The following is a 25,144-nucleotide window of genomic DNA, read 5'->3' on the forward strand; positions in this document are numbered from 1 at the left end:
GCCTCATTTTTTATCACAACAAAACACAGCTTGACAGCTTCACAGTGGGCCGCGAGGCGAGTTTGACCAGCATAGCATTTTGCACTGAACAAAAATTCGAAGTTCGAAAGTAAAATTAAAAACGAACCTCCGGTTTGATTCAATTCAAAAAATTTATTCTGAATCTAAAAACTCTGTGTTAAATTCAGTAAGAATCGTATAAAACGGTTAAATTAATTTTAGAGCCAAACTCTAAAACATTAATGCGGCGAACCTCTGTGCCGATATATTTCAACCCTCGAAGCCGGCAGTGTAAACTATTCGTTCCATCGGAATCCGCACGTACGTGTGTAACTCGACATACGCTATTATGCTCGGTCCCGTACTTTAACGTATATCAGATAATGAATGTAATGCTAAAATAAACTAATAAATTTTGCATTAAATTTGCGCAAACAATACCTACTGTTTTACAACAACAAAAGAACAAAACATTAATGCAAACCTCGGTACCGTAATATAATATTCAGATAATAAATCTAATGCTAAACTAACGCGCTAACCGTTAGCTCTCTGGAAAACTCTGGAAGCCACGGCGCGCCACCAATCGCAACCTAAAAGGGGCGAGGACAAGCCTCCCATCTATCCGAACAAAAAAAAAACAAAACACTTTTCTTTCTTTCTTTTTGTTTATTTTTATATCACCAAAAACTTTGAGCTCTTCGTGGCGTACCGGAACGATGAAAAACCAGCAGCTGCAGCTACCAGCAACCTGAAAAAAAAACAAAACAAAACACTTTAAAATATGAAGGAAATAATAAAACTTATTTGTGATAGAAAACCTACCAGCTACCAGCAACCTTCCAGCAATATAGCCCTTCCCGCAGCTGCAGCTATCAGCAACCTTCCAGCAATACAGCCCTTCCCGCAGCTGCAGCTACCAGCAACCTGAAAAAAACAAAACAAAACACTTTAAAATATGAAGGAAATAATAAAACTTATTTGTGATAGAAAACCTACCAGCTACCAGCAACCTTCCAGCAATACAGCCCTTCCCGCAGCTGCAGCTACCAGCAACCTTCCAGCAATACAGCCCTTCCCGCAGCTGCAGCTACCAGCAACCTAAACAAAACAAAACAAAACACTTTAAAATATGAATGAATTAATATATAAAATAGAAAACCTACCAGCTACCAGCAACCTTCCAGCAATACAGCCCTTCCCGCAGCTGCACGTACACGAACCGTGCTGTCGATCGTTTGTTGCGAGCTACCTGTATGGAATATACATAAAAAAAACACGAATTAATAAGCATCGATAATTATTACACTTAGAATGTAATTTTAATTATAATAATACCTCGCGAAAGATATACAAAAATATTAAAACAAACCTTCACAAAGGGACGCCTCATTTTTTATCACAACAAAACACAGCTTGACAGCTTCACAGTGGGCCGCGAGGCGAGTTTGACCAGCATAGCATTTTGCACTGAACAAAAATTCGAAGTTCGAAAGTAAAATTAAAAACGAACCTCCGGTTTGATTCAATTCAAAAAATTTATTCTGAATCTAAAAACTCTGTGTTAAATTCAGTAAGAATCGTATAAAACGGTTAAATTAATTTTAGAGCCAAACTCTAAAACATTAATGCGGCGAACCTCTGTGCCGATATATTTCAACCCTCGAAGCCGGCAGTGTAAACTATTCGTTCCATCGGAATCCGCACGTACGTGTGTAACTCGACATACGCTATTATGCTCGGTCCCGTACTTTAACGTATATCAGATAATGAATGTAATGCTAAAATAAACTAATAAATTTTGCATTAAATTTGCGCAAACAATACCTACTGTTTTACAACAACAAAAGAACAAAACATTAATGCAAACCTCGGTACCGTAATATAATATTCAGATAATAAATCTAATGCTAAACTAACGCGCTAACCGTTAGCTCTCTGGAAAACTCTGGAAGCCACGGCGCGCCACCAATCGCAACCTAAAAGGGGCGAGGACAAGCCTCCCATCTATCCGAACAAAAAAAAAACAAAACACTTTTCTTTCTTTCTTTTTGTTTATTTTTATATCACCAAAAACTTTGAGCTCTTCGTGGCGTACCGGAACGATGAAAAACCAGCAGCTGCAGCTACCAGCAACCTGAAAAAAAAACAAAACAAAACACTTTAAAATATGAAGGAAATAATAAAACTTATTTGTGATAGAAAACCTACCAGCTACCAGCAACCTTCCAGCAATATAGCCCTTCCCGCAGCTGCAGCTACCAGCAACCTTCCAGCAATACAGCCCTTCCCGCAGCTGCAGCTACCAGCAACCTAAAACAAAACAAAACACTTTAAAATATGAAGGAAATAATAAAACTTATTTGTGATAGAAAACCTACCAGCTACCAGCAACCTTCCAGCAATACAGCCCTTCCCGCAGCTGCAGCTACCAGCAACCTTCCAGCAATACAGCCCTTCCCGCAGCTGCAGCTACCAGCAACCTAAACAAAACAAAACAAAACACTTTAAAATATGAATGAATTAATATATAAAATAGAAAACCTACCAGCTACCAGCAACCTTCCAGCAATACAGCCCTTCCCGCAGCTGCACGTACACGAACCGTGCTGTCGATCGTTTGTTGCGAGCTACCTGTATGGAATATACATAAAAAAAACACGAATTAATAAGCATCGATAATTATTACACTTAGAATGTAATTTTAATTATAATAATACCTCGCGAAAGATATACAAAAATATTAAAACAAACCTTCACAAAGGGACGCCTCATTTTTTATCACAACAAAACACAGCTTGACAGCTTCACAGTGGGCCGCGAGGCGAGTTTGACCAGCATAGCATTTTGCACTGAACAAAAATTCGAAGTTCGAAAGTAAAATTAAAAACGAACCTCCGGTTTGATTCAATTCAAAAAATTTATTCTGAATCTAAAAACTCTGTGTTAAATTCAGTAAGAATCGTATAAAACGGTTAAATTAATTTTAGAGCCAAACTCTAAAACATTAATGCGGCGAACCTCTGTGCCGATATATTTCAACCCTCGAAGCCGGCAGTGTAAACTATTCGTTCCATCGGAATCCGCACGTACGTGTGTAACTCGACATACGCTATTATGCTCGGTCCCGTACTTTAACGTATATCAGATAATGAATGTAATGCTAAAATAAACTAATAAATTTTGCATTAAATTTGCGCAAACAATACCTACTGTTTTACAACAACAAAAGAACAAAACATTAATGCAAACCTCGGTACCGTAATATAATATTCAGATAATAAATCTAATGCTAAACTAACGCGCTAACCGTTAGCTCTCTGGAAAACTCTGGAAGCCACGGCGCGCCACCAATCGCAACCTAAAAGGGGCGAGGACAAGCCTCCCATCTATCCGAACAAAAAAAAAACAAAACACTTTTCTTTCTTTCTTTTTGTTTATTTTTATATCACCAAAAACTTTGAGCTCTTCGTGGCGTACCGGAACGATGAAAAACCAGCAGCTGCAGCTACCAGCAACCTGAAAAAAAAACAAAACAAAACACTTTAAAATATGAAGGAAATAATAAAACTTATTTGTGATAGAAAACCTACCAGCTACCAGCAACCTTCCAGCAATATAGCCCTTCCCGCAGCTGCAGCTATCAGCAACCTTCCAGCAATACAGCCCTTCCCGCAGCTGCAGCTACCAGCAACCTGAAAAAAACAAAACAAAACACTTTAAAATATGAAGGAAATAATAAAACTTATTTGTGATAGAAAACCTACCAGCTACCAGCAACCTTCCAGCAATACAGCCCTTCCCGCAGCTGCAGCTACCAGCAACCTTCCAGCAATACAGCCCTTCCCGCAGCTGCAGCTACCAGCAACCTAAACAAAACAAAACAAAACACTTTAAAATATGAATGAATTAATATATAAAATAGAAAACCTACCAGCTACCAGCAACCTTCCAGCAATACAGCACTTCCCGCAGCTGCACGTACACGAACCGTGCTGTCGATCGTTTGTTGCGAGCTACCTGTATGGAATATACATAAAAAAAACACGAATTAATAAGCATCGATAATTATTACACTTAGAATGTAATTTTAATTATAATAATACCTCGCGAAAGATATACAAAAATATTAAAACAAACCTTCACAAAGGGACGCCTCATTTTTTATCACAACAAAACACAGCTTGACAGCTTCACAGTGGGCCGCGAGGCGAGTTTGACCAGCATAGCATTTTGCACTGAACAAAAATTCGAAGTTCGAAAGTAAAATTAAAAACGAACCTCCGGTTTGATTCAATTCAAAAAATTTATTCTGAATCTAAAAACTCTGTGTTAAATTCAGTAAGAATCGTATAAAACGGTTAAATTAATTTTAGAGCCAAACTCTAAAACATTAATGCGGCGAACCTCTGTGCCGGTTTTCAGCAGGCGACCGACCAGTGTACATTATTTGAATTAAGAATATTTTAAATTGAGATGAAAAAAAAGTTAATTGCTGTAAGATGAACCGATTTCAAGGAGATTTAATTTTTAAATAACAATTAAATAACAGGTTTAATATTTTTCATTGTTGCATTATGATTAATGAAAAAAAGTCTGAAAGAAAGAAGCTCATGAACACCCCAAAAGCTTTCAATTGGAGTAACATTTTCTATGATTAGAAAATATAAAATATTCAAATATTTTTAATCAAATTATATATATGAAATATAACTACCCAAGTGCCACAAATCCACTAAACGACCACTAAACGGCTTCTAAACGACTCAAGTTCTCTACCTAAACGGAATATAGAAAGACTTCGTTTAGCAGACGGCAAACGACTCATGCATTCTAAAAATAGAGAAAAAGCTGGTGGCGCTATCTGTTGGTGGGATACCCCAACCAGTTGAGCTTCATCGCTTGGAGGAGAGCTTTCTCATTTCCGCTGTACTGTTGTATGGTTTCGCATTGAAGTTATGCATCGCTAGAACTAGAACGGCGATACGATTGTTTAAATACTAAACTCCAACGGAAATCACCAGCACTGAAGCAAGTGAGATTTGAGTAATGGTCGTTGGTGTTGATACCCACGTATCTGACCACACGACCATTCATGTAGATTTTTGCTCAGAAAGTGAGAAGGCTATATAGGTCATGATTAGATGAAACTTGTCGAAACACATTGCAAGAAAAGGATAGCAATATAATGATGAGTTGTAATACGCCATCTATTGATGAAACCAATGAAGCTGTGGAGCTTTCATTTTTTTTTCTATGGATATTCAATTTTCCAGTCGTTTAAGCCTAACCTGTGGCGCTTGGGTATTAACTTTTCAATCTATGTTTCTGGCCATTTTGAATAAAAATTACTTTAGATGCAAGGGCTCTTTTTAAAATGAGGTTAATGAAGTTAATAAATACTTGTAAGTATTTCATTATACTACTTTATCAATAACTGGGTAAATAAATAAATAATCTTTTTTTTATTATTTACATATTTTATTTATAAGATTGTTAAAATTATAATTCTTGAAGTTGTGACAACTTTTCTAATTATCAACAAAGCTTTTCTAATTATCATATAAAAGTAAACAATAATAAGACATGATTATCTATTAATTTGCTCATCCACGGCGGTTAAAACAAACGTTCAAAAAGATTGCTTGGGTTTGTGATTAACAGGCGTTACGCGTAACGCTAGCGTAACGTAGAGGGCTGAGCCTTACTTTTACCAAACGTGCAAAAGTAAGGCTCAGCCCTCTACGTTACGTTGGAGAAGCGTTACATTCCTTATAACATTCCCAAGCAGCATTTTTATGGCCGTTTTGTCATCCACGCGGTCGAGCAGTGTAGGTTATTGAATTAAAACAGGGGTATCCAAAATTTTCACTTCGCGGGCCGCAAATATCGTTTTTGGGAGCAATTTGACGTCACCTTTAGCTAATAGTCGAACATTTAAAGCTCCTTTTGATAAGAAAAAGCAAATGGATGTATCAAAATTGTGTAACTTACTAGTATTGAAGCTACCCGAATAGCCAAAATTGCTTAAGCAGCCAATTTTGGCAAGCTAAAGATCGTTGCTTGAATTCGCTTTTTGCAGTAGATAAACAGCATCAAAGTTCCAGGTGGACATTCCAAATAGTGCCTGAGCAGCTTCCATATGCCAGGGTGTCGGGGATTATTTTTCTTTGTGTTTTATTTTAAAGCAAGTTGTCATCATTGAAATAGAGAACTCATTTTTTTGTTCTTTTTTGTGTGCATTTTTATTTGTGAACTGTAAATTTTCATAACGCTCACAGAGTTTTGAATAATTTACAGATAAATCAAAGTCACTTCACTTAATATTGCTACTTCAAATAACTAATCTAACTGGAGTAGTGGTGTTAAACAGGAATCACGAGGCGAAGAAATCCAGTACGTGTAAACGAGCGAACGAATGAGATTATCAGTTATATTTTCATCATCATTGCCGCGTGCACAATCGCTAAAGCTTCATCGATTAGCGAAAATTTTATATGGAATTGACACCTCGCACGCAGATTTCTGCATACGATTGCAAATTCTGAACAAATGTGCTATTCGTGTATAAACGCCTTAATAGACATGGGTGGTCGAATTTGAATCATTAGTAGGATCGGAGCGTTGTGTATACGATTGCACATTGTGAACAAATATGCTATTGGTGTATAAACGCCTTAAAAGACATGGGTGGTTGACTTTAAATGATTAGTGGGATCGTAGCGTTGTGATCCGGCTTTCTCGGTATGGTATACATAATCACATGCGTGTATATGTCTGATCTGCTATCTGAAGAGAGAATAATGGAATTCCGAAAATGATACAGGCTCACTTGCTCAATTGGCTCATTCGAGCAATCGCCTTTGTTTCGCTCAGGGAGGCGATGATCCGGATCTTTAAAAAAACTGATGCATGTTTCACTCGCTCAATTTACTGATCCGGATCATTTGAACGAATCCGGATCTGATCTTACATCACTAAACTGGAGCACAAACCACGAGCCGGCGTCTGTCTTTGACACTTGGACACACACAAGAGCCACCTTGTACCGATGCCATGCATTAAAAAGCTTTAAAGTTCCACATAGTTTGGAACAAGTTCTTAGCAAACCTTCAAGTTCTATCTTCAAAACGAAAACTCCATAGCTTCATTGGTTTGGACAATAGATGGCGTATTACAACTCATCATTATATTGCTGTCCTTTTCTTGCAATGTGTTTCGAAAAGCTTTTTCTTATTTTAACCTATATAGCCTTCTAACTTTCCGAGCAAACATCTATATGAAGAGTCGAGTGGTCAGATACGTGGGTATCAACACCAACGACCATTACCTCACTTGCTTTAATGCTAATAGTTTTCATTGGTGTTTAGTACCCCAGAAGTGAATCCGTTCGATATACTCTCTCTTCTTGAGTATAATGAATAGTTGCTCAAGTTGGCCCCTCTAACAGAAGTAAAAATATCTAATACACCGAGGGTGTCAATCAAAGCGATCCGGAAAACCCGGAACCCCTATCCGGGCTGATCTCTTTGGCATTTCTTTTGCTTAGAGGAATGGTCAGGCAATGGTTATCAAAATGGCCATGTCTCAGTATAATGGTCCGCTTCGATGATGATGGTAAATGGTTGGTAAAGCATGTTGGTAAATTGGTTGGTTTTTCAATATTGTGGTCGATGAAAAATCAATTTTAATTATTCAATCCGCGTAATTGGCTTAATATCCTACGGGGACGCAGCTGAAGCTATCAGCAACCTGAAGAAAAACAAAACAAAACACTTTAAAACACGAAGGAGATGATAATACTTATACGTTTGGACAGGTTGCTGGTAGCTTCAGCTGCGGGAAGGGCTGTGTTTCTGCATCCCTCCGGTACGCCACTTCGACGATGAATGCAGACAAGTGACCGAACGTAAGAATACTGCATACCGAGCAATGCAGCAACGGCATAGAACGCGGGCATGCGCAGAGGAATATTCACGGCTCAGACGCGAAGAGAAACGAGTTCACCGCTCCAAGAAGCATGCTTTGGAAGAGCAAAACATGCGGGAACTCGAGCAAACCAGAGAGGCGTACAGACCGACACGAAAGTTTTACCCAGCGATAGCAGGTCACCGAAACAACGTTGTACCTAAGGTAACCTGCTGTCGCAACAAGGATGGAGATCTGGTTAGTAACCAGCCAGAGGTCCTCTCGCGGTGGGCTCAGTACTTTGATGAATTACTCAACGACCAGTTAAACGAACAGCTAGAAGCGCCACTAGCAGATGGTGTCATGCTACTGCCACCTAGCATAGAAGAAACACGAAAGGCTATTCGTCGGCTGAAAAATAACAAGGCACCCGGAACCGACGGAATTGCAGCTGAACTGGTCATGAATGGAGGTGCACGACTAGAAAACGAGATTCATCAAATAGTTACTGAGGTGTGGGATAGCGAATCGATGCCTTGTGATTGGAATCTCGGCATCATCTACCCCGTATACAAGAAGGGAGACAGGTTGGACTGCAACAACTACAGGGGTAATACGGTGTTGAATACCGCCTATAAAATATTCTCCCTGATCCTTCAGGATCGCCTTGTCCCGCACGTCGAAGAGATAGTAGGAAACTATCAAAGAGGATTCCGAAACGGAAAATCAATCACTGATCATATCTTCACCATGTGGCAGATCTTGGAGAAGATGGCTGAATACAGAAACGACACATACCATCTCTTCATAGACTTCAAAGCCGCATACGATAGCATAGCCAGGGTAAAACTGTACGACGCTATGAGCTCATTTGGAATCCCGGCCAAACTGATAAGGCTAGAATGACTATGACCAACGTTACATGCCAGGTGAGGGTGGATGGAAAACTCTCAGGACCTTTTGCTACCACCAAGGGTCTGCGCCAGGGGGACGGGCTTGCCTGTCTCCTATTCAACTTGGCGCTAGAGAGGGCCATCCGCGACTCGAGGATGGAGACTACGGGAACCATCTTCTATAAGTCAACCCAGATCCTGGCATACGCTGATGATATAGACATCATTGGTCTGCGGCTCTCCTATGTAGCAGAAGCCTACCAAGGGATCGAGCAGGCGGCAGAGAGCCTCGGATTGCAGATAAACGAGGCAAAGACCAAACTGATGGTGGCAATATCAGCGGGCCTACCAATAAATAATCCGAATCTACGTAGGCGTGATGTACAGATAGGTGAACGCACTTTTGAAGTCGTCCCAGAATTCACCTATCTGGGGTCAAAGGTCAGCAACGACAACAGTATGGAAGCTGAGTTGCGCGCAAGGATGCTGGCTGCCAACCGGTCATTCTACAGCCTGAAAAAGCAATTTACCTCAAAGAACCTGTCGCGACGGACGAAGCTGGGACTATATAGTACCTATATAGTACCAGTTCTCACATACGCCTCTGAGACATGGACACTGCCCAAATCTGACGAAGCCCTCTTAGCCGCGTTCGAGGGGAAGATGCTCAGAAGGATACTTGGCCCCGTATGTGTGGAAGGACAATGGAGGAGCCGATATAATGACGAGCTATACGAGATGTACGGCGACCTCACTGTCGTACAGCGTATTAAGCTCGCCAGGCTCCGGTGGGCTGGACATGTTGTACGCATGGAAACGGACGACCCAGCCCGTAAAGTCTTTTTAGGCCGTCCACAAGGACAGAGTAGGCGTGGTAGGCCCAAATTGAGGTGGCAAGATGGCGTGGAGGCGTCCGCCATTAAGGTCGGGATAACGGACTGGAAGACGAAGGCGCGAGACCGTGAGCGGTTTCGGACACTCCTGAGGCAGGCCAAGACCGCAAAGCGGTTGTAGCGCCGGATAAGTAAGTAAGTAAGTATCCTACGCGGACATGCCCTACCTTATACAGGCTTTCGACAATTAATTCACTACCACGTAGGTGGATACCCAAGCGCCACAGATTAAGCTTAAACGACTGGAAAATTGAATATCCATAGAAAAAAATGAAAGCTCCATAGCTTCATTGGTTTGATCAATAGATGGCGTATTAAAACTGATTATTATATTGCTATCCTTTTCTTGCAATGTGTTTCGACAAGTTTCATCTTATCATGACTTATATAGCCTTCTAACTTTCTGAGCAAAAATCTATATGAATGGTCGTGTGGTCAGATACGTGGGTATCAACACCAACGGCCATTACTCAAATCTCACTTGCTTCAGTGCTGGTGGTTTCCATTGGAGTTTAGTATTTAAACAATCGTATCGCCGTTCTAGTTCTAGCGATGCATAACTTCAATGCGAAACCATACAACAGTACAGGCGGTCCCCGAGATACACGGTACCTCTTATACGCGGATTCGGAGATACGCGGTTTTCTAAATTTGACAATTCTTTGAGCAAATTGTACTGATTTGACACATCAATTTCAAATTGTCAAATAATTTCCGTTTTGATCGAATGTTAAAAACTATTTCAAAAGGTTTAAAACAGTTATATTCAGTCAGAATCATATCAAATAATTCATAAAGTGACTAAAACCGCCCCCTACTTGCAAAATTACACGAAAATTTGTGATATTTTAGCAGGAAATCACGAGATTCGACTTACGCGGAAATTCGAGATACGCGGTATTTTGCGGCCGTTTTCGGTCCCCATTAACCGTGTATCTCGGGGACCGCCTGTACAGAGGAAATGAGAAAGCCCTCCTCCAAGCGAGGAAGCTCAACTGGTTGGGTATCCCACAAACAGATGGCGCCACCAACTTTTTTGCTATTTTTAGAATGCATGAGTCGTTTGCCGTCTGCTAAACGAAGTCTTTCTATATTCCGTATAGGTAGAGTGCTTGAGTCGTTTAGAAGCCGTTTAGTGGTCGTTTAGTGGATTTGTGGCACTTGGGTAGTCAATCCTTGCTACGAGGGGCTCATGACGTCCATTACAGGCTTGAACTCATGACGGGCATGTTATTAAGTCGTTCGAGTTGACGACTGTACCACGGGACCACTCCCTTTGCGGAACTATGGAGCTTTTTAACAAGCACTTGGTACTCTCTGGAACCTTGCAGCTGGTTAGCCTGATGTGTATGGCTCACGATGGAACTTGAAGGCTTGTTAAGAAAGTGTGCCGAACTTGATGGAACTTCATAGCTTTTTAATGCATGTCATCGGTACGAGGTGGCTTTTGTCAAAGTGTCTGTGACTGGTGCCGTCAAACATCTCATTGCTGCTGCACAAGTTAGATAAGTTAAATGAAGAAGGAATATTGAGTGAAGTGATTGTGATGGTTTAGTAAACTATGTGAAGTTATGTGGAATTCAAGAGCTTTTAGAGTTTTAAAATAAACATGCACATAAAAAACACAAATCGTGTTGTTAAATTCATTGATGACGCCTTGCTTAAAAATAAAACGCAAAGAAAAATAATCCCTGGCACCGTGGCATAAGGAAGCTGCTTAAGCGCTATTTGAAAGACCCACCTGAAACATTGATGCTGTTTATCTACTGCAAAAGGCGAATTCAAGCAGCGATCTTTAGCATGCCAAAATTAGCTTCTTAAGCAAATATGGCTATTTGGGATTATTCCGGGGAATCGTGCAAACTATGGGCTCGTCCGTTCTATAAGAATATTACGATACTTCAAATGCTCACAATATGGACACACCAAAACATTTTGTAAAAATGAAGAAACATGTTCAAAATGTGGTGAAAACCACCTAACAGTAACGTGCAAATCATTATGCTTCAGGTGTATAAATTGTGAAAATGAAAATCTAAAAAATAATGCCATGCTAGATACAAACCATGCAGCCAATAGTAAATGGTGTCCAATATATAAACAAGAATTAGAAAAAATGTCCAAACTTGTACAATAGCAATCAAAGAATAGCACCCCAAAAAAATGGGGAAATAATTTACTTAAACGTCGCAGGTCTTTCTACACATTATATTCTGCTAAGAAAAACTGTGGAAACTATTAAACCCTTATTAGTTTTCATTTCTGAAACTCACATCACAGAAAGTGAAGCATTTGAACAATATTATATTCCTGGATATAGATGTTCCTTTTATTTATCTCATTCAAGACATACAGGAGGTGTGGCGCTGTATATCAGAGATTCTGTTCTTTTTAAACAAATTCTAAGCAAATCAATTGATGGAAATTGATTTTTGGGTGTCAATATTTTGAGAGGCATGTCTCCAGCTTTATATGGTGTTATATATCATTCACCAAGTTCTAATGAAACTAAATTTATTGAGCAACTAGAAATATGGATGGATAGCTTCATTCATTGGACTAAACAATGTATAATTGTTGGAGATTTTAACATAAATTGGCTGGATCAAGAAAAATCCAGAAATTTAAAAAAAATAATGTGTTCAGTAAATATGCATCAAAAAGTAAACGAGCCAACTCGAATCACCAATCGCTCGAGAACTTTAATTGATCTCGTTTCTAGTAACATTGATTCGATTGTAGTACAAACTGAACCATCTTTAAAAATCTCCGATCATGAAACAATTAGCATAAAAATAAATGAAAAAAAAAAAAATATGGACAAAAAGTCAATTATTAGCTGGAAGAACTATTCACCGCAAGGGATTTGTTATTTAGTTTCAACAGCACTGGAACAATCGAACTTTGTAGGGGTTGAAGAAAGTGCTAATGGATTACTAAACATAATGGAATTAGCGATTGATAAACTAACCGAAGACACAATGATTAAGTCTACGAAAACAAATAGATGGTATTCGCGTGAACTTAAATCACTAAAACAAAAACGAGATAGGTTGTACACATAATTCATTACTACTAATTGTGAAATATGGTGGCATCGTTATGCATGTATAAGAAATGAATATGTCAAAAAACTAAATACAATTCGTCAGAAATATAATTATGAGGAAATCAACAAAAACAAGGGAAATAGTAAACAGTTGTGGAAATTCTTAAAATCTTTGATAGAGCCTGAGAAAAAATCTACATCAGTAGTAAAGTTTGATGGTCTAATTAAAATAAATGAGTCTGCTATAGCAACAAAATTTAACGAATATTTCATTACCAGCATAAAAACAATTAATGATAACACACAAGTGGTTCCTAAGCCAAATCAACTAATACAGACTGAAGATTCGAGACATTTGTTCAACTTCAAAACAATATCCCTGAATGATTTAAAAACAATTTGTTTCAATCTAAAAAATACAGCGGCTATAGGGAAAATAAATTCCAGAGTGATTAAGGATAGTTTTGATATCATTGGAGGACAGCTTTTATCAATAATTAACGAATCTTTGGTAACTGGTATATTTCCAAAAGTGTGGAAGATATCCAAAATAATTCCTATTCCAAAAGTTCCTGGTACTATTGAGGCAGAAGAATTTCGACGATTAATATCTTGCATATATTTGAAAAAATATTAGAATTGGTAGTAAAAGAGCAGCTAATGAATCATCTTTCCACTCATGGCTTATTGATACCAGAACAATCTAGATACAGAGAAGGACACTCCTGTGAAACTGCACTTAATCTTGTATTGTCTAAATTTAAATGTTTTATAGAACAAAAATATGAGGTGCTTGCAGTGTTTTTGGATCTCAAACGTGCGTTTGAAACTATAACGAGAACTTTATTATTGGACACCCTGCAATCTTTTGGTATTCAAGGGGTTCCTCTAAAATGGTTTACAGATTATCTCGATGGAAGAACGCAAATTACCTCTTTTTTAAATAGTTCTTCAGATCCACTAGAAAACACCCTGGGAGTTCCACAAGGAAGTGTTTTAGAACTAAATGTTTTAGATGGCTGGCTAAAATTTAAAAAACTGGCTCTAAACATTAATAAAACCAAATACATGATCATATCAAACAAAAATAATCAAGAACAGCTGTGTATTTCAATAAATCAAGAACATATAGACAATACTTCTGAACTAAAATATTTAGGGGTTATAATTGACAATAAATTAACGTTTGGGCCCCACATAGCTAATGTCATAGCGAAAGTAGCAAAAAAAAAAGTGGTGTCATTAGCAGGCTTAGCAAAAATTTAAACTTTTTTGGTAAACTGCAACTTTACAAGTCGCTTATTTCACCACATTTGGATTTTTGTGTTTCTATTCTTTTTCTTGGCAATAAAACACAGATACAAAGATTACAACGTATCCAAAACAAAATTATGAGGGAGATTTTGGGTCTTGGTTCAAGAACTTCTTCTAACGTTATGCTTGACATCCTGCAATGGATGTCAGTAAAACAAAGAATAATATATCAAACAATGATTTTCATACATAAAATATTGAATGGAATATTACCAAGATATCTCGGGGAACAAATAGTTCTAGGAACGGATGTCCATCGTTACCCTACTCGTAGATCAAATGAACCGAGAACACCAAGCTACCTTTCATTAAGAGCTCAGAACTACAAGAATTTACAAGTAAATTTGGATTTTTGCGGTTAGCAATACGTAGTATGATTGGACCCAAACGCCTTTTTTATGACGATGCCGAAACTGACTCCGTTTGGTAGCCGATTCTAATTTATGAGCCATTTCCGATTCGAGAGCCAACTTCGATTCCGGAACCGATTCCGGAGTCGATTCCGGAACCGATTCCGATTCCGGAGCCGATTCCGGAGTCGATTCCGGAACCGATTCCTATTTCGGAGCCGATTCCGGAATCAATTCTGAAGTCGATTCCGGAGTCGATTCCGATTCTGGAGCCGATTCCGGAATCGATTCCGGAAACTGATTCCGGACCTACTATCCGGAATCGATTCCAGAAAACTGCGGAGCTAGCCGGAATCGATTCCGATAAAAACTTCATTTTTCCCATCACTAGTAGTATAGTGTAATGTAGAATGTATACTTCTAGAAGTGCTTGCTTGTTTGTATTGTGTAATAGTATTTAATCATAACCGCATTTATCTACTTGATGATGATGGTGTATTTTTTAATTTGTTTTTGTTTAACAGCTATTATGAAAAAATAAGATAATTTAGAATAAAATTTAAAAAATAATGTGAGTCTTGAAAGATTCGAGGCACGCGCGTGTATAGTGGACTTTGGGGTTTAGACCCACTGGTTGTAAGATGATAGGACTTAGCGGCACCTTATCGGATTCATTAGTGGGTCGAAAACATTCAATCATCCACTCGAGTGTTATGTAGAAATATTACTTTCATTTTTATACCTAAATAACTTTAAGATAATTTCGTCCTTCTCGAACCTTTGAAGGGGAAAGTGGAGGGACCATCATCATCATCATCGTGCAAACTATGGGCTTCACTAACTGCTGAGATCCAGAAGACTTCGAGCCCGCACGAAATGTGAGATATATCAGACATTGAGTCACCTGGTGGTCCTCTATGGGCACAAGTCTTGGACCATCCGAGCAGAGGATACAAAAGCTCTGGGCGTGTTTGAGCAACGCATCCTCCGGACCATCTTTGGTGGAGTGTTCGAGCATGGAGCGTGGAGGAGAAGGATGAACCACGCACCTTAGCAAGATCGTGGTTTCATCCTTCTCCTACACACTCCATGCTCGAACACACCGCCAACGGCGAACCGAACATCCTGACGGTGGCGAAGGCTGGCAGGATACGATAGCTGGGGCATATCATGAGGATGTCGGACTCACGCCCCATCAAGAAGGTGTTCGATAGCGACCCCCCGTTCAGCACGAGGCGCAGGGGAGCACAGCGAACTCGATGGTTGGATCAGGTGAAGCGAGACCTGGCGGAGATTGGGTGTCTACATGGATGGGAGGCTGCAGCCAGGGACCGAGCATCCTGGAGAATGATTGTGAACCGGACGATGTCACATTGACGTGCTCTATCGTGAGAAATTTAAAAAATCATGAATCGTCATAGCTTAATCAATATTACATATTTGCAAAACAATACAGAGTTTTCCAGGAGTTCTCATAGCTGTGGGACACTTTATTGACTCTTTCTTATGCGAAATGAACTTATTGTAATGGGGATTGGACTCTCTAGTACCCTTGTTGGACAAATCCAATAGGAATTCCCAACGAGCCTGACCAAAAAGGGTGCCGTAGCGTTCAATTTCTAACGTATGAAGTTCACTTCCAATGGGAAAGAGTCTAGGAAGTGTCCGACAAGTATGATAACCCCTGGAAAACCCTGTAATGTTAATCAGAACATATTGAAACAAATGGATTGAATGTTTAATTATGGGAAAGTTTATATAAGAACACGATTGTGTGCAAATATTTAGCGTTTGCATATGTGTTACACAAGTTGATCAAACATGTAGATCCATTATACGTCGAAGAAAAGTAATTATGTATACCGGTTTCCTCTGGCGTGTATAACATCACCCATGTATAACATCATCCAGAAAATGTCCTTCAGCTTAAATGAACTATAAACTATAAAAACAAAAAACTAATAGAAGCAATATTTTGGCTCTGCAGCTCATAAAATGAGTACTTGAAAGAGCATTTTTAAAGTTGAAAATTTGCAAAGTTGTTAAAGTTGATTACAAGCAATAGAATTATTTTACTTGATTACTTTCAAACTATATTGCCACATCAAAGCCTGTTTCCTATAATTGTTGTTGTTGTTGCCAGAAATGCTGTAGAATGTGTTTCGATATAGCTGGATTTACACTGTGAAGTAATCACACATGCGCACTCTGCAGAAGAATTCCAGTAATATGTGTGTAACGTTTAATGCCGTTACATTGCGTACCAGCATATTACTAATAAGGAAAGTCTGATCGCAAATTTGAGAAGGATGAACCTTTTTTTTGTTTTTGTACACGTAACTTGTCTGTTCGAGCACGAATGTTACCAATGTAGGATAAATTAGAGCAATGTAAACAAAATATAGTGGTGATAGTTTATCGATCCAGGTTGCAAATTTCAGGAATAACAATATATCACACACACACACACAAAACACACACAAGTATATACATACATATATATATATATATATATATATATATATATATATATATATATATATATATATATATATATATATATATATATATATATATATATATATATATATATATATATATATATATATATGTATGTATATATATATATATATATGTATATATGTATATGTGTATTGAACTTCTACATAAAACAAAGTGAAATCTGTTCATTGTCCTTCAACAGGTATGCACAACACATATGCAACGATATACCGGTACAATGAGTGCGAGTACGTATGTTAGTATGACTTGATTATTTCTCTTGATAGTTTTAGTGAGCTTTGAGACCTTTTGTATGTGTTTGAGAATTTCTAACCAATGTGTTAGTGCGCATGCTCAGATTACCTTCAAATGTGTGGGTAAAAGAGGCTTCTCATTGTCAGAAACTCAAGTTTGCACTCATTTTCATCTAAGAATTACATTACACGAAATGATACAAACCGGTCAATATCCACGTGCTGCCCAAATAGCAAATCTATAAGCCACAATCTAAAAGTTAGTGTGTTATTATGATGTAAAGTTAAGTGTTATTGTGGAATTGCATTACTGCAAAGTTTTTGTAAAAAAGTTGTATTATTTAACAATCTGGGTTATGAACAATTTACAGATTTACTAGTTGCATTTTGTACACCACTCAAAGAGATGAATATACAGGTGTATCGTAATGAATAGGAACAAATTAATGGTAAGATAGTATAAACAAAGCATTGATTCTGACTTAAACTCTGCAAACATTAAACTGTTGAATCAATTGAATATGACGTTATGTTTTATTTTACGATGCGATGTGATTTTTACACAAAGTATAAGGTAATTACGTATCACGACAATATTACCTGCGTTGTATCTAGTAGTTGCGCAATGATTTCTTTGTGGTTTGGTAACTCCGGTTGATTTATTTTATGTATATTATTGACTAGCGAACTCCTTTACAATGCTTTTCGAACTCAAATCAAATGTATTTTATGTTATCCGAGCAGTGACTTCCTGGTTAATTTAATTTCAATTTCGAACAGTTTTCATATGAGCCGCGTAAATAAAACATTTATTAAATGGATAATATGTTTGTAGTAATGTTCGTTTATTTTCCGAGACTCATAGCTGGATGTGTTATGTGAGCTTTATTGTTGGTATGACTCTTATTCTATGGCTGCTATATAGTTTTACTGAATTACAGCCTATCATGTGAGATGTGTGTCATGTGTCATGTGTGTGAAGTATAAGCTGTGCATAATTTCGTTTATTAAATTAGAATTCTGCATTAAATCATTCAATGTTTGAAATATTTACATGGTATTATGGGTACAACAAGCAATGGGTTTGTTACAAAACATTGATGCGAGTAAAGCACTTTTCTTTTTAATTTTTATCAAGATTTTATATCTACATCCAGATAATATAAACAGTTACCAGGCACTAGGTTCACTCATAGGCCGGCAATATGTGTTCATTAAAAGTGTGGGTTTTGTTGTTTTTTTTTTTAAATATTTATCAATGTTCTGTAGTAACCTCCTAACTATTGTGCAGGCCTCCAAACTTTTGACCGTTAGATTACAAACGATGAATACGAAGGAAAGGATGGATTTTATAGGTTCATAAATCTAGCAGTTTATTGCTTTTTCAAAAAGGGCACAAACGGCATAACAATCTAAAGCCTCCCGTCGAAATATAAATTGAAGCATATTTATTACAATTTTGTTCTTTTCCAGGGAAATTTTAACATTCTGGAACATTCTCTTTATAGATACAGAGACCCATCGGTAGTATTGTAATCAACAACGTTCCAATATCGATCTGTTGTTATTTCCTTTTGCGAATTCGATATTCTAAATAAATGTGGGTTTGATTTATTGGATTATTGGTGATAAATGTAACCTGTTCTACAGATGTTGTTGATAGCGTTACGGTAGTAATAAGCATCACTCTGATTGATGCTTTTGGGTAAATAACATACCTTTTTTTTAAGAGCATTCAATGAATTTAAGTGAATTATTCCTTTAGAGCTAAGTCCAAAATCTTTCAAGTTTCTGAAAATAGTCTGAGAAATCCGCATGGTAGAAGTTTTGAAAATACAGCAACTATTAAAAAACCGGCACATAAGAGTTCAACACCTGTCAAAAAGTCGTGTACTGTAATAAGATTTTTTCACTTGTTTTGTATTAAAAAGTCGTGCATACTGTAGAAACATGAACAAAAAGAGCGGCTTACCATCTCGCTGTCGACAAACAATCCATCTAAAAGAATATAATAGCTGTTGGACACATAGAAAGCTGCCCAGAAAATATGCTTTACACATTTAATCAATAAACTTGCCTGAATGTAAAATGTAACTATCTTGGCATCGTTAAAATTTATGTAGAGTTTTGGTTTTATAATATTTGGAATTCATTATTGCAATTAAATAATTTACATTTTTTGTGTTTTTGTCTTCTTTCAGTTTAGATCGTCAATATTCAAAACAACAATGTCGAGGAAAACGAGGTACTGAACTACAAACACGTCTGCATGGAAGCCATTTAACTGAACTAATTCCAGTGCAGTTTCATTCCCTAAGTAACGCAACTGCATTATCAGAATTGAAAAAAAGTATTGAGTGTTAAAGGAAGATATTTAAAAACATCCGATTCTACAGCATTTACTTGGTTTGAGTCATCCAACAAAAAAGCCTTTTTACACAAAAACAATCGATTGACAACGTTGAATCCATACAACCTTCCAACCACGTGTTTAAAAACTAGAATAAACAGGAACCATGCTATACCCAGCAACATACATTGCAACGTGCCGGCCACTGCAGCTGCACCATTGCATTCAATCTACAGTAAACTTGCAACAAAACCGGCTTCACGAATAAAATCGGACTGTCTTGAGGTTGTTCAACAACTAGATATTACTCGGGAGTCTCTATGTGATCATAATAGACCGAACAGTACGCGTTTGCATTTTAAGACAAGTAGTATACAAACTATATTGAAATATTATCAGAGTAACGGTATTCTGTGGCACATCAACTACATACAGCGTTGCTTGTCAGTAGACCAAAAGAAACACAATATATCTCTAGTATCAGATATTGAACCATTTTCAATATCAAAAACATCAAAGTAGTAATATTTACCAGCAAGGTAAAACTAAAAAAAATATACTTCGAGTATTATGAACACATTTTCGATTGAAGTAATAAACGAAGCAAAACGAGACAAGATCAACGCATTGTTAGATGATTTTCGTCAAATAAAACTGGAACCGAGTAATGAATCTGAGCCGTCACGATGTGCGCCAAAAATCATTCTTACGGACTTTTCCAGCAATAATATAGATCATATAAAAAATAGTGAACAATATGTAAAGAACAAATTATTTGAAGACAAATCGGAGACAAATAATAATGACCAAGGAACAGACTTTTCCTCAATTCATTATTGTGCTAATGAATGTGTTCGAAAGGATAGCCGTAAAAGAAATGTGAACAACAATAACAGTGAGGGACATAATTTTCTTTCGATTCCTGAGTTATATTACAGCGAAAAAAGTGTATCTAAATCGAACATTTGTGATTGCTACCGCAGTGAAGCTAGACCACCGTGACGTTGAAAATTTTAACTTTGAATACTTTGCGTAAGTAAGTGTATCCATATGTGATAATAAATGTGCGTAAAATACTTCATTCCCTCAGGAGATCGTATAGCATGGTTTCAATTATGGATGTAAAATCGGATAGACAGGCCTGTGATAATCGTGTAATAGTATCGCAAAGTGCGGTAAGCCAAAAGTCGATTGATCTAGATATCTCGCTTAGACCAATCATCTCACCGACAGAAGATCGTGATACAGGTAGTTTGGCGTCGAATAATCCAAATACTAACGTGAAACAGTCACAGCAGCCTTGTTCATCTTCAGTGTCATCTATAGCGACTGGATCCGATTCGTACAACCATGATATTACCGATACAGATTTGGCAAAAAAAAGTATGAAATTAAATTTGGTGAGCTCATCTAATAATAATAAGTTTGCAGAAAGCAGTATTCATCACGGATCAATCAAGGCAGAATCTTCAGATACCAGTGCAGGAGCTAGCACCAGTAGCGTTGTTACAACTACCACAGCTATCATCATGAAGCATCGCAAACTGAAAGACCGCTCGTTAAGCGATGAAATAGGATCTCCTAAATCACCTGCGGCAACAACAGGTACGATGTTTGAACTAAACCTATATCAATAATGATCATGTAATTGTGTCGTGGAAATAGTAGTAGAGCAAACGGCTTAGTTTTATATTTTGCTATTTTTATATACAACACCAAATCTGTACGAACTACACATTTATAATTGTCTTTAATTAAACCCTTTTTTGTACATCAAAAGAGCCTTAAATTTAGTTATAACAAATTTTTATATGTATTTATGTATGTATCAGTGAAATCTAGAGAATCAATGAATGAGCTGATTTTTCTTTTTATTCTTTTTATTATACTCTTACATGCCCTTTAGGTATGGGCATCACTGATTGCGCATTAATGTATGCCCCTACAATATCACCATCCATTCAATTAGAAGTAGTCGACGATCGGAAAGCACTAAGAGATGCTCTGTATCAAGGAATATTTCATCGACATCGGCGAACTATATTTGCCGTGGGAAGCTTTCTACGCATGTTGAAAAGTCGAAATTCTTCATACAATACAATCCGCAGTTCCTCCGAGGGAGAGGACGATACAAAATGATCGTGCATTAGATAAATTGTTATCTAAAAAATGTAGTAGGGATTCGATAAATGTCTAGATAGAATTTTCTAGTCATTACATCTAAAATATATGTCATTTTAAAACATTATAATTTATAAACATAAACCAAAAATTTAAAGTTTATCCCACCGAAACAAATTTAAGTGTGTTAAAAAATTGTATTATTCCATTTAATTAATTTATAATAATATTACATAAATCAGAATAGGCTCAATTTATCTCATTATTTTACAGCTTTAAATAGTGTGTTAATGAACTTTATTTACAAAACGGTGAAGAACAAGAGCTTTGTTCATAGGATCATTTGCAATCGAATTATTTGATGGGTTGTTGATACTCTACAGCTTTTTTTTAACTCTAGAGCGAATAAAACGACCAATATAACCCCGGTGATACATAACATCAACAGTAACTATCTGCCATTAAATGTTGAATGAAATGCGTAGAATTTCTTTATTTGGATTACGCATTTTTTTTTAATTTATTGCATATAGACATTTCTGGCAATTAAGGTTATCGTTATACGAGATCTAATTTACACCTCTTTAAAATCAAATAAAATTATATCAATTTTATGACAGATATAGTGTTATAGCATTTGTCATAGCTTAATATTCATATTCTCTATTCCTCGCTCGTTCCGTTCGTTGAATTTTTATTAATTATTCTGTACCTTTGCCACAACAAACCATAGATAGAGTTCACGTTTATTTTATCAATTACTTCGTCAACAGCTATGCACATAAAATATTTAACAATTAAATATTTTTTTGTGATCCCGTTTATATGATTTGACAAACTACGTCTTTTTCTTATTCATAGTTCATATCACTATATTAAAACATATATAGCTATCTACATACACATCATCACAAAGTTTGTCGAGTTTTTTTTACTATTCCCAGGGGTTTGAAAATGTTCCCAACAAAATGTTTCTGTTCTTGAAATTAATGGCTTGATAACTGTTCTGGCACGGAATTATAAATTTAATTATGTTGGACGGAGAAATTGTTAAAACAGTGTATAGTGCTATTTTTTAAGTAGTTTATCAGATGATTTGAAAGCAATGTGCTAGATAATTTATTCATTCAATTCAAAACAGGCATCGCATGGTTTAATATTGCCATCGATTAATATTCATAATATTTATCCAAAGGTTTACTGCCAATTGAAACAATCATGTTGAAGCGAGCAAAGTTAACAAGGAAATGAGTAGAATTTTATTACTAAACCACTAATACAACCAATGAACGAAAAAAAAGTAAGGACTGATATGTTGGTTAAAGCTTTTAGGTCACTCGCAGGATGAAGTAAAACATGCGTAAAACAAGTCCTTTGAACATTAGATAATAGAAAAAACCCCATTTTCAAATCATTCCAATATTAGTGAGAGAAAATAAATATTAGCTAATACCCGCCCCATAGTATTGAGTATTGACGCTCTGTTCAAAATGTTGTGCAAAAAAGCGAACAAAAAAGATGGCCAGGCACGGCCCGGTGTTCCAGAATTTTATACAAAGATCCATCAAGCGAATAACAATGGCTAAGTCGAAACGGAAAAAGTAGAGTATAACAACCATATATTTTCCGGAATGAAATAATTGAACGCATTTTTAAATGATATCCAAAGAGCTGCAGTTTTAAACTTAGCAAAACGAAAAATCAGATACGATATTACTAAGGTATTCATTTCATCCATATACTTACAATGAGATAACAGTGTAGAAAACTGCATGTATAGATTTGTGAATAAAAGCACGATGATGAAAATGTAGTTAGCGAAAAACTGTTATACAAAAAATAAAATACACACATGCATTATTGATCCTATTACCATGAGAACTAAAGATGAGTGTTGTGTTAAGGTATAACTTTTTTTTTTATTTCGAGCAAATATTATCTTTACGAATTACAGTCTTTCCCAGAGATACGTGACACTCTAGCTACGCGAATTTTTAATTTTGACTTATTTACGATATACGGGTACAATTTTCTCTAACTATTCTCAAATGTAAAAATAAATTGCTTTTTTGCTCAAAGTTTGAAAGTACTGTAACGACAGAGATAACAAAATTTTCTACATGATTTGTATTCAATTAGAAATTAATTAACACATTTAAGTAATAACATTAATAAATTTTATAATGTATTTATCAGCCATATTTTGTCTGAAAAAAAACGTGATATTGAATTACACAAAAAAAGAGTTTCGTGAATGTTTGAGGAACACATTATTCGCTCAATTCGGGGAATGGCTGTATTACAAACAATTGGCATAACGTTGGCACTTCTGATGCTAATTCTTAGTAATGTATCAGAATGATCAAAAATTTATTACAGGTATACATACTCTTCCTGTACAATTTATGAACTAATGGAGAGACGGTGGATTGATGGAATGAGTGAGTATGTTATTGTTGAGCAACATGCATTTGCACTACTTTGTGGTGTGGTAAACTGCTGAATGTGGTCTATAACTGTCCTAAACTTATTTTGATGCTAAAAGAAGGTAAAATCTTGACTTCAATCGTCGCTCGCAGATGGTATGTTGTTATGTTGGTGAAACGGTACAGTGTAAAAGCATCCTTCGACCTGTCAAAGGATTTATTTGACGTTATTTGACGTTCTACTGTTTTTACACGGACATTCGAAATACGCGGTGCTGGCAAAAATTTGCTACAATCGTACAACGATAATGATGTGACATTCATATCAAAAACCTTGATTGGATTTTTTTCAATTGAATTAATGGTATTGCCGCTTGGCCTCCGTCGTGCACCGATCTTTGCGGCTGGTCCTGGCGATGCCGTCGGCTTCTGTGCGGTAAATGTTTGTCCTCTACCTTCCCGTGTTGTCGAAAGGGATGGACGAAGTGGAGCCGCCGACCACGGAGACCTCCCGCAGTGTCTTTAGCGACAGAGATTAGCGCCTTACGGCTGCTTTCCAGCTAGCTTGCAGGGGCCTATGCGGACGTAAGAGGAATCCTGCCAATGTCTAACACCTTGGTCAGATGACACGAGGTGACAAGACGGGTAGAACAGGAGAAGATGGTGACCACGCCTTTTCGCCAAGTAGTGTCCAGTCGAGATAACCTTGGGTAGGGTCTCGAAGGGAGTACGAAGCATGCGTGGATTGAATCTACTTTCGGAATCGGAAATAAATCGCTTGCACATATTTCTCCTTTTTTGCTACTGATTATTTTATTTCATCGAACTGATTGCAATCGATAACGAGGTTTTTCTGGGAAAATATAATATTTACATCCTTAACTGAAGTCCTTTTCTATGATTTCTAAGATTTGTGTGCGCAACTTCTCCGACTTGCGCATGCCACCGCGCAGCGCTTTTAAAAGCATTCTGCTTTGAACCGGTTTTTTAATTGTTTAATTGTGTATTACTCGTTCAATGGATAACAATGGATCCGTGTGAATGTTCTTAAGTCTAATATTAGTTTAAAATAAGTAGTAAGATC

The 25,144-nt window shown here is 37.1% G+C and overlaps 1 protein-coding gene across 10 annotated transcripts; it reads left to right on the top strand.

Annotated features, from left to right (window-relative positions):
• The first annotated feature begins 17,136 nt into the window (after positions 1 to 17,136).
• On the top strand, positions 17,137 to 23,831 carry LOC3290419 (uncharacterized). Of its 10 annotated transcripts, none has more exons than XM_061647681.1 (4): positions 17,300 to 17,422; positions 17,535 to 17,612; positions 19,365 to 21,118; positions 21,420 to 23,831. In XM_061647681.1, exons 3-4 carry the CDS (start codon positions 20,617 to 20,619, stop codon positions 21,650 to 21,652), a joined length of 735 nt encoding a protein of 244 aa, XP_061503665.1. In that variant the 5' UTR covers positions 17,300 to 17,422; positions 17,535 to 17,612; positions 19,365 to 20,616; the 3' UTR covers positions 21,653 to 23,831. The 10 variants fall into 10 exon arrangements, with proteins under 10 accessions (XP_061503669.1, XP_061503665.1, XP_061503668.1 ...); XM_061647684.1 differs by having other exon boundaries at positions 19,370 to 21,118; XM_061647680.1 differs by having other exon boundaries at positions 17,305 to 17,446.
• The last annotated feature ends 1,313 nt before the right edge of the window (positions 23,832 to 25,144 follow it).

This window comes from Anopheles gambiae, chromosome 2, assembly GCF_943734735.2.
Source record: "Anopheles gambiae chromosome 2, idAnoGambNW_F1_1, whole genome shotgun sequence".
NCBI lineage: Eukaryota > Metazoa > Arthropoda > Insecta > Diptera > Culicidae > Anopheles > Anopheles gambiae.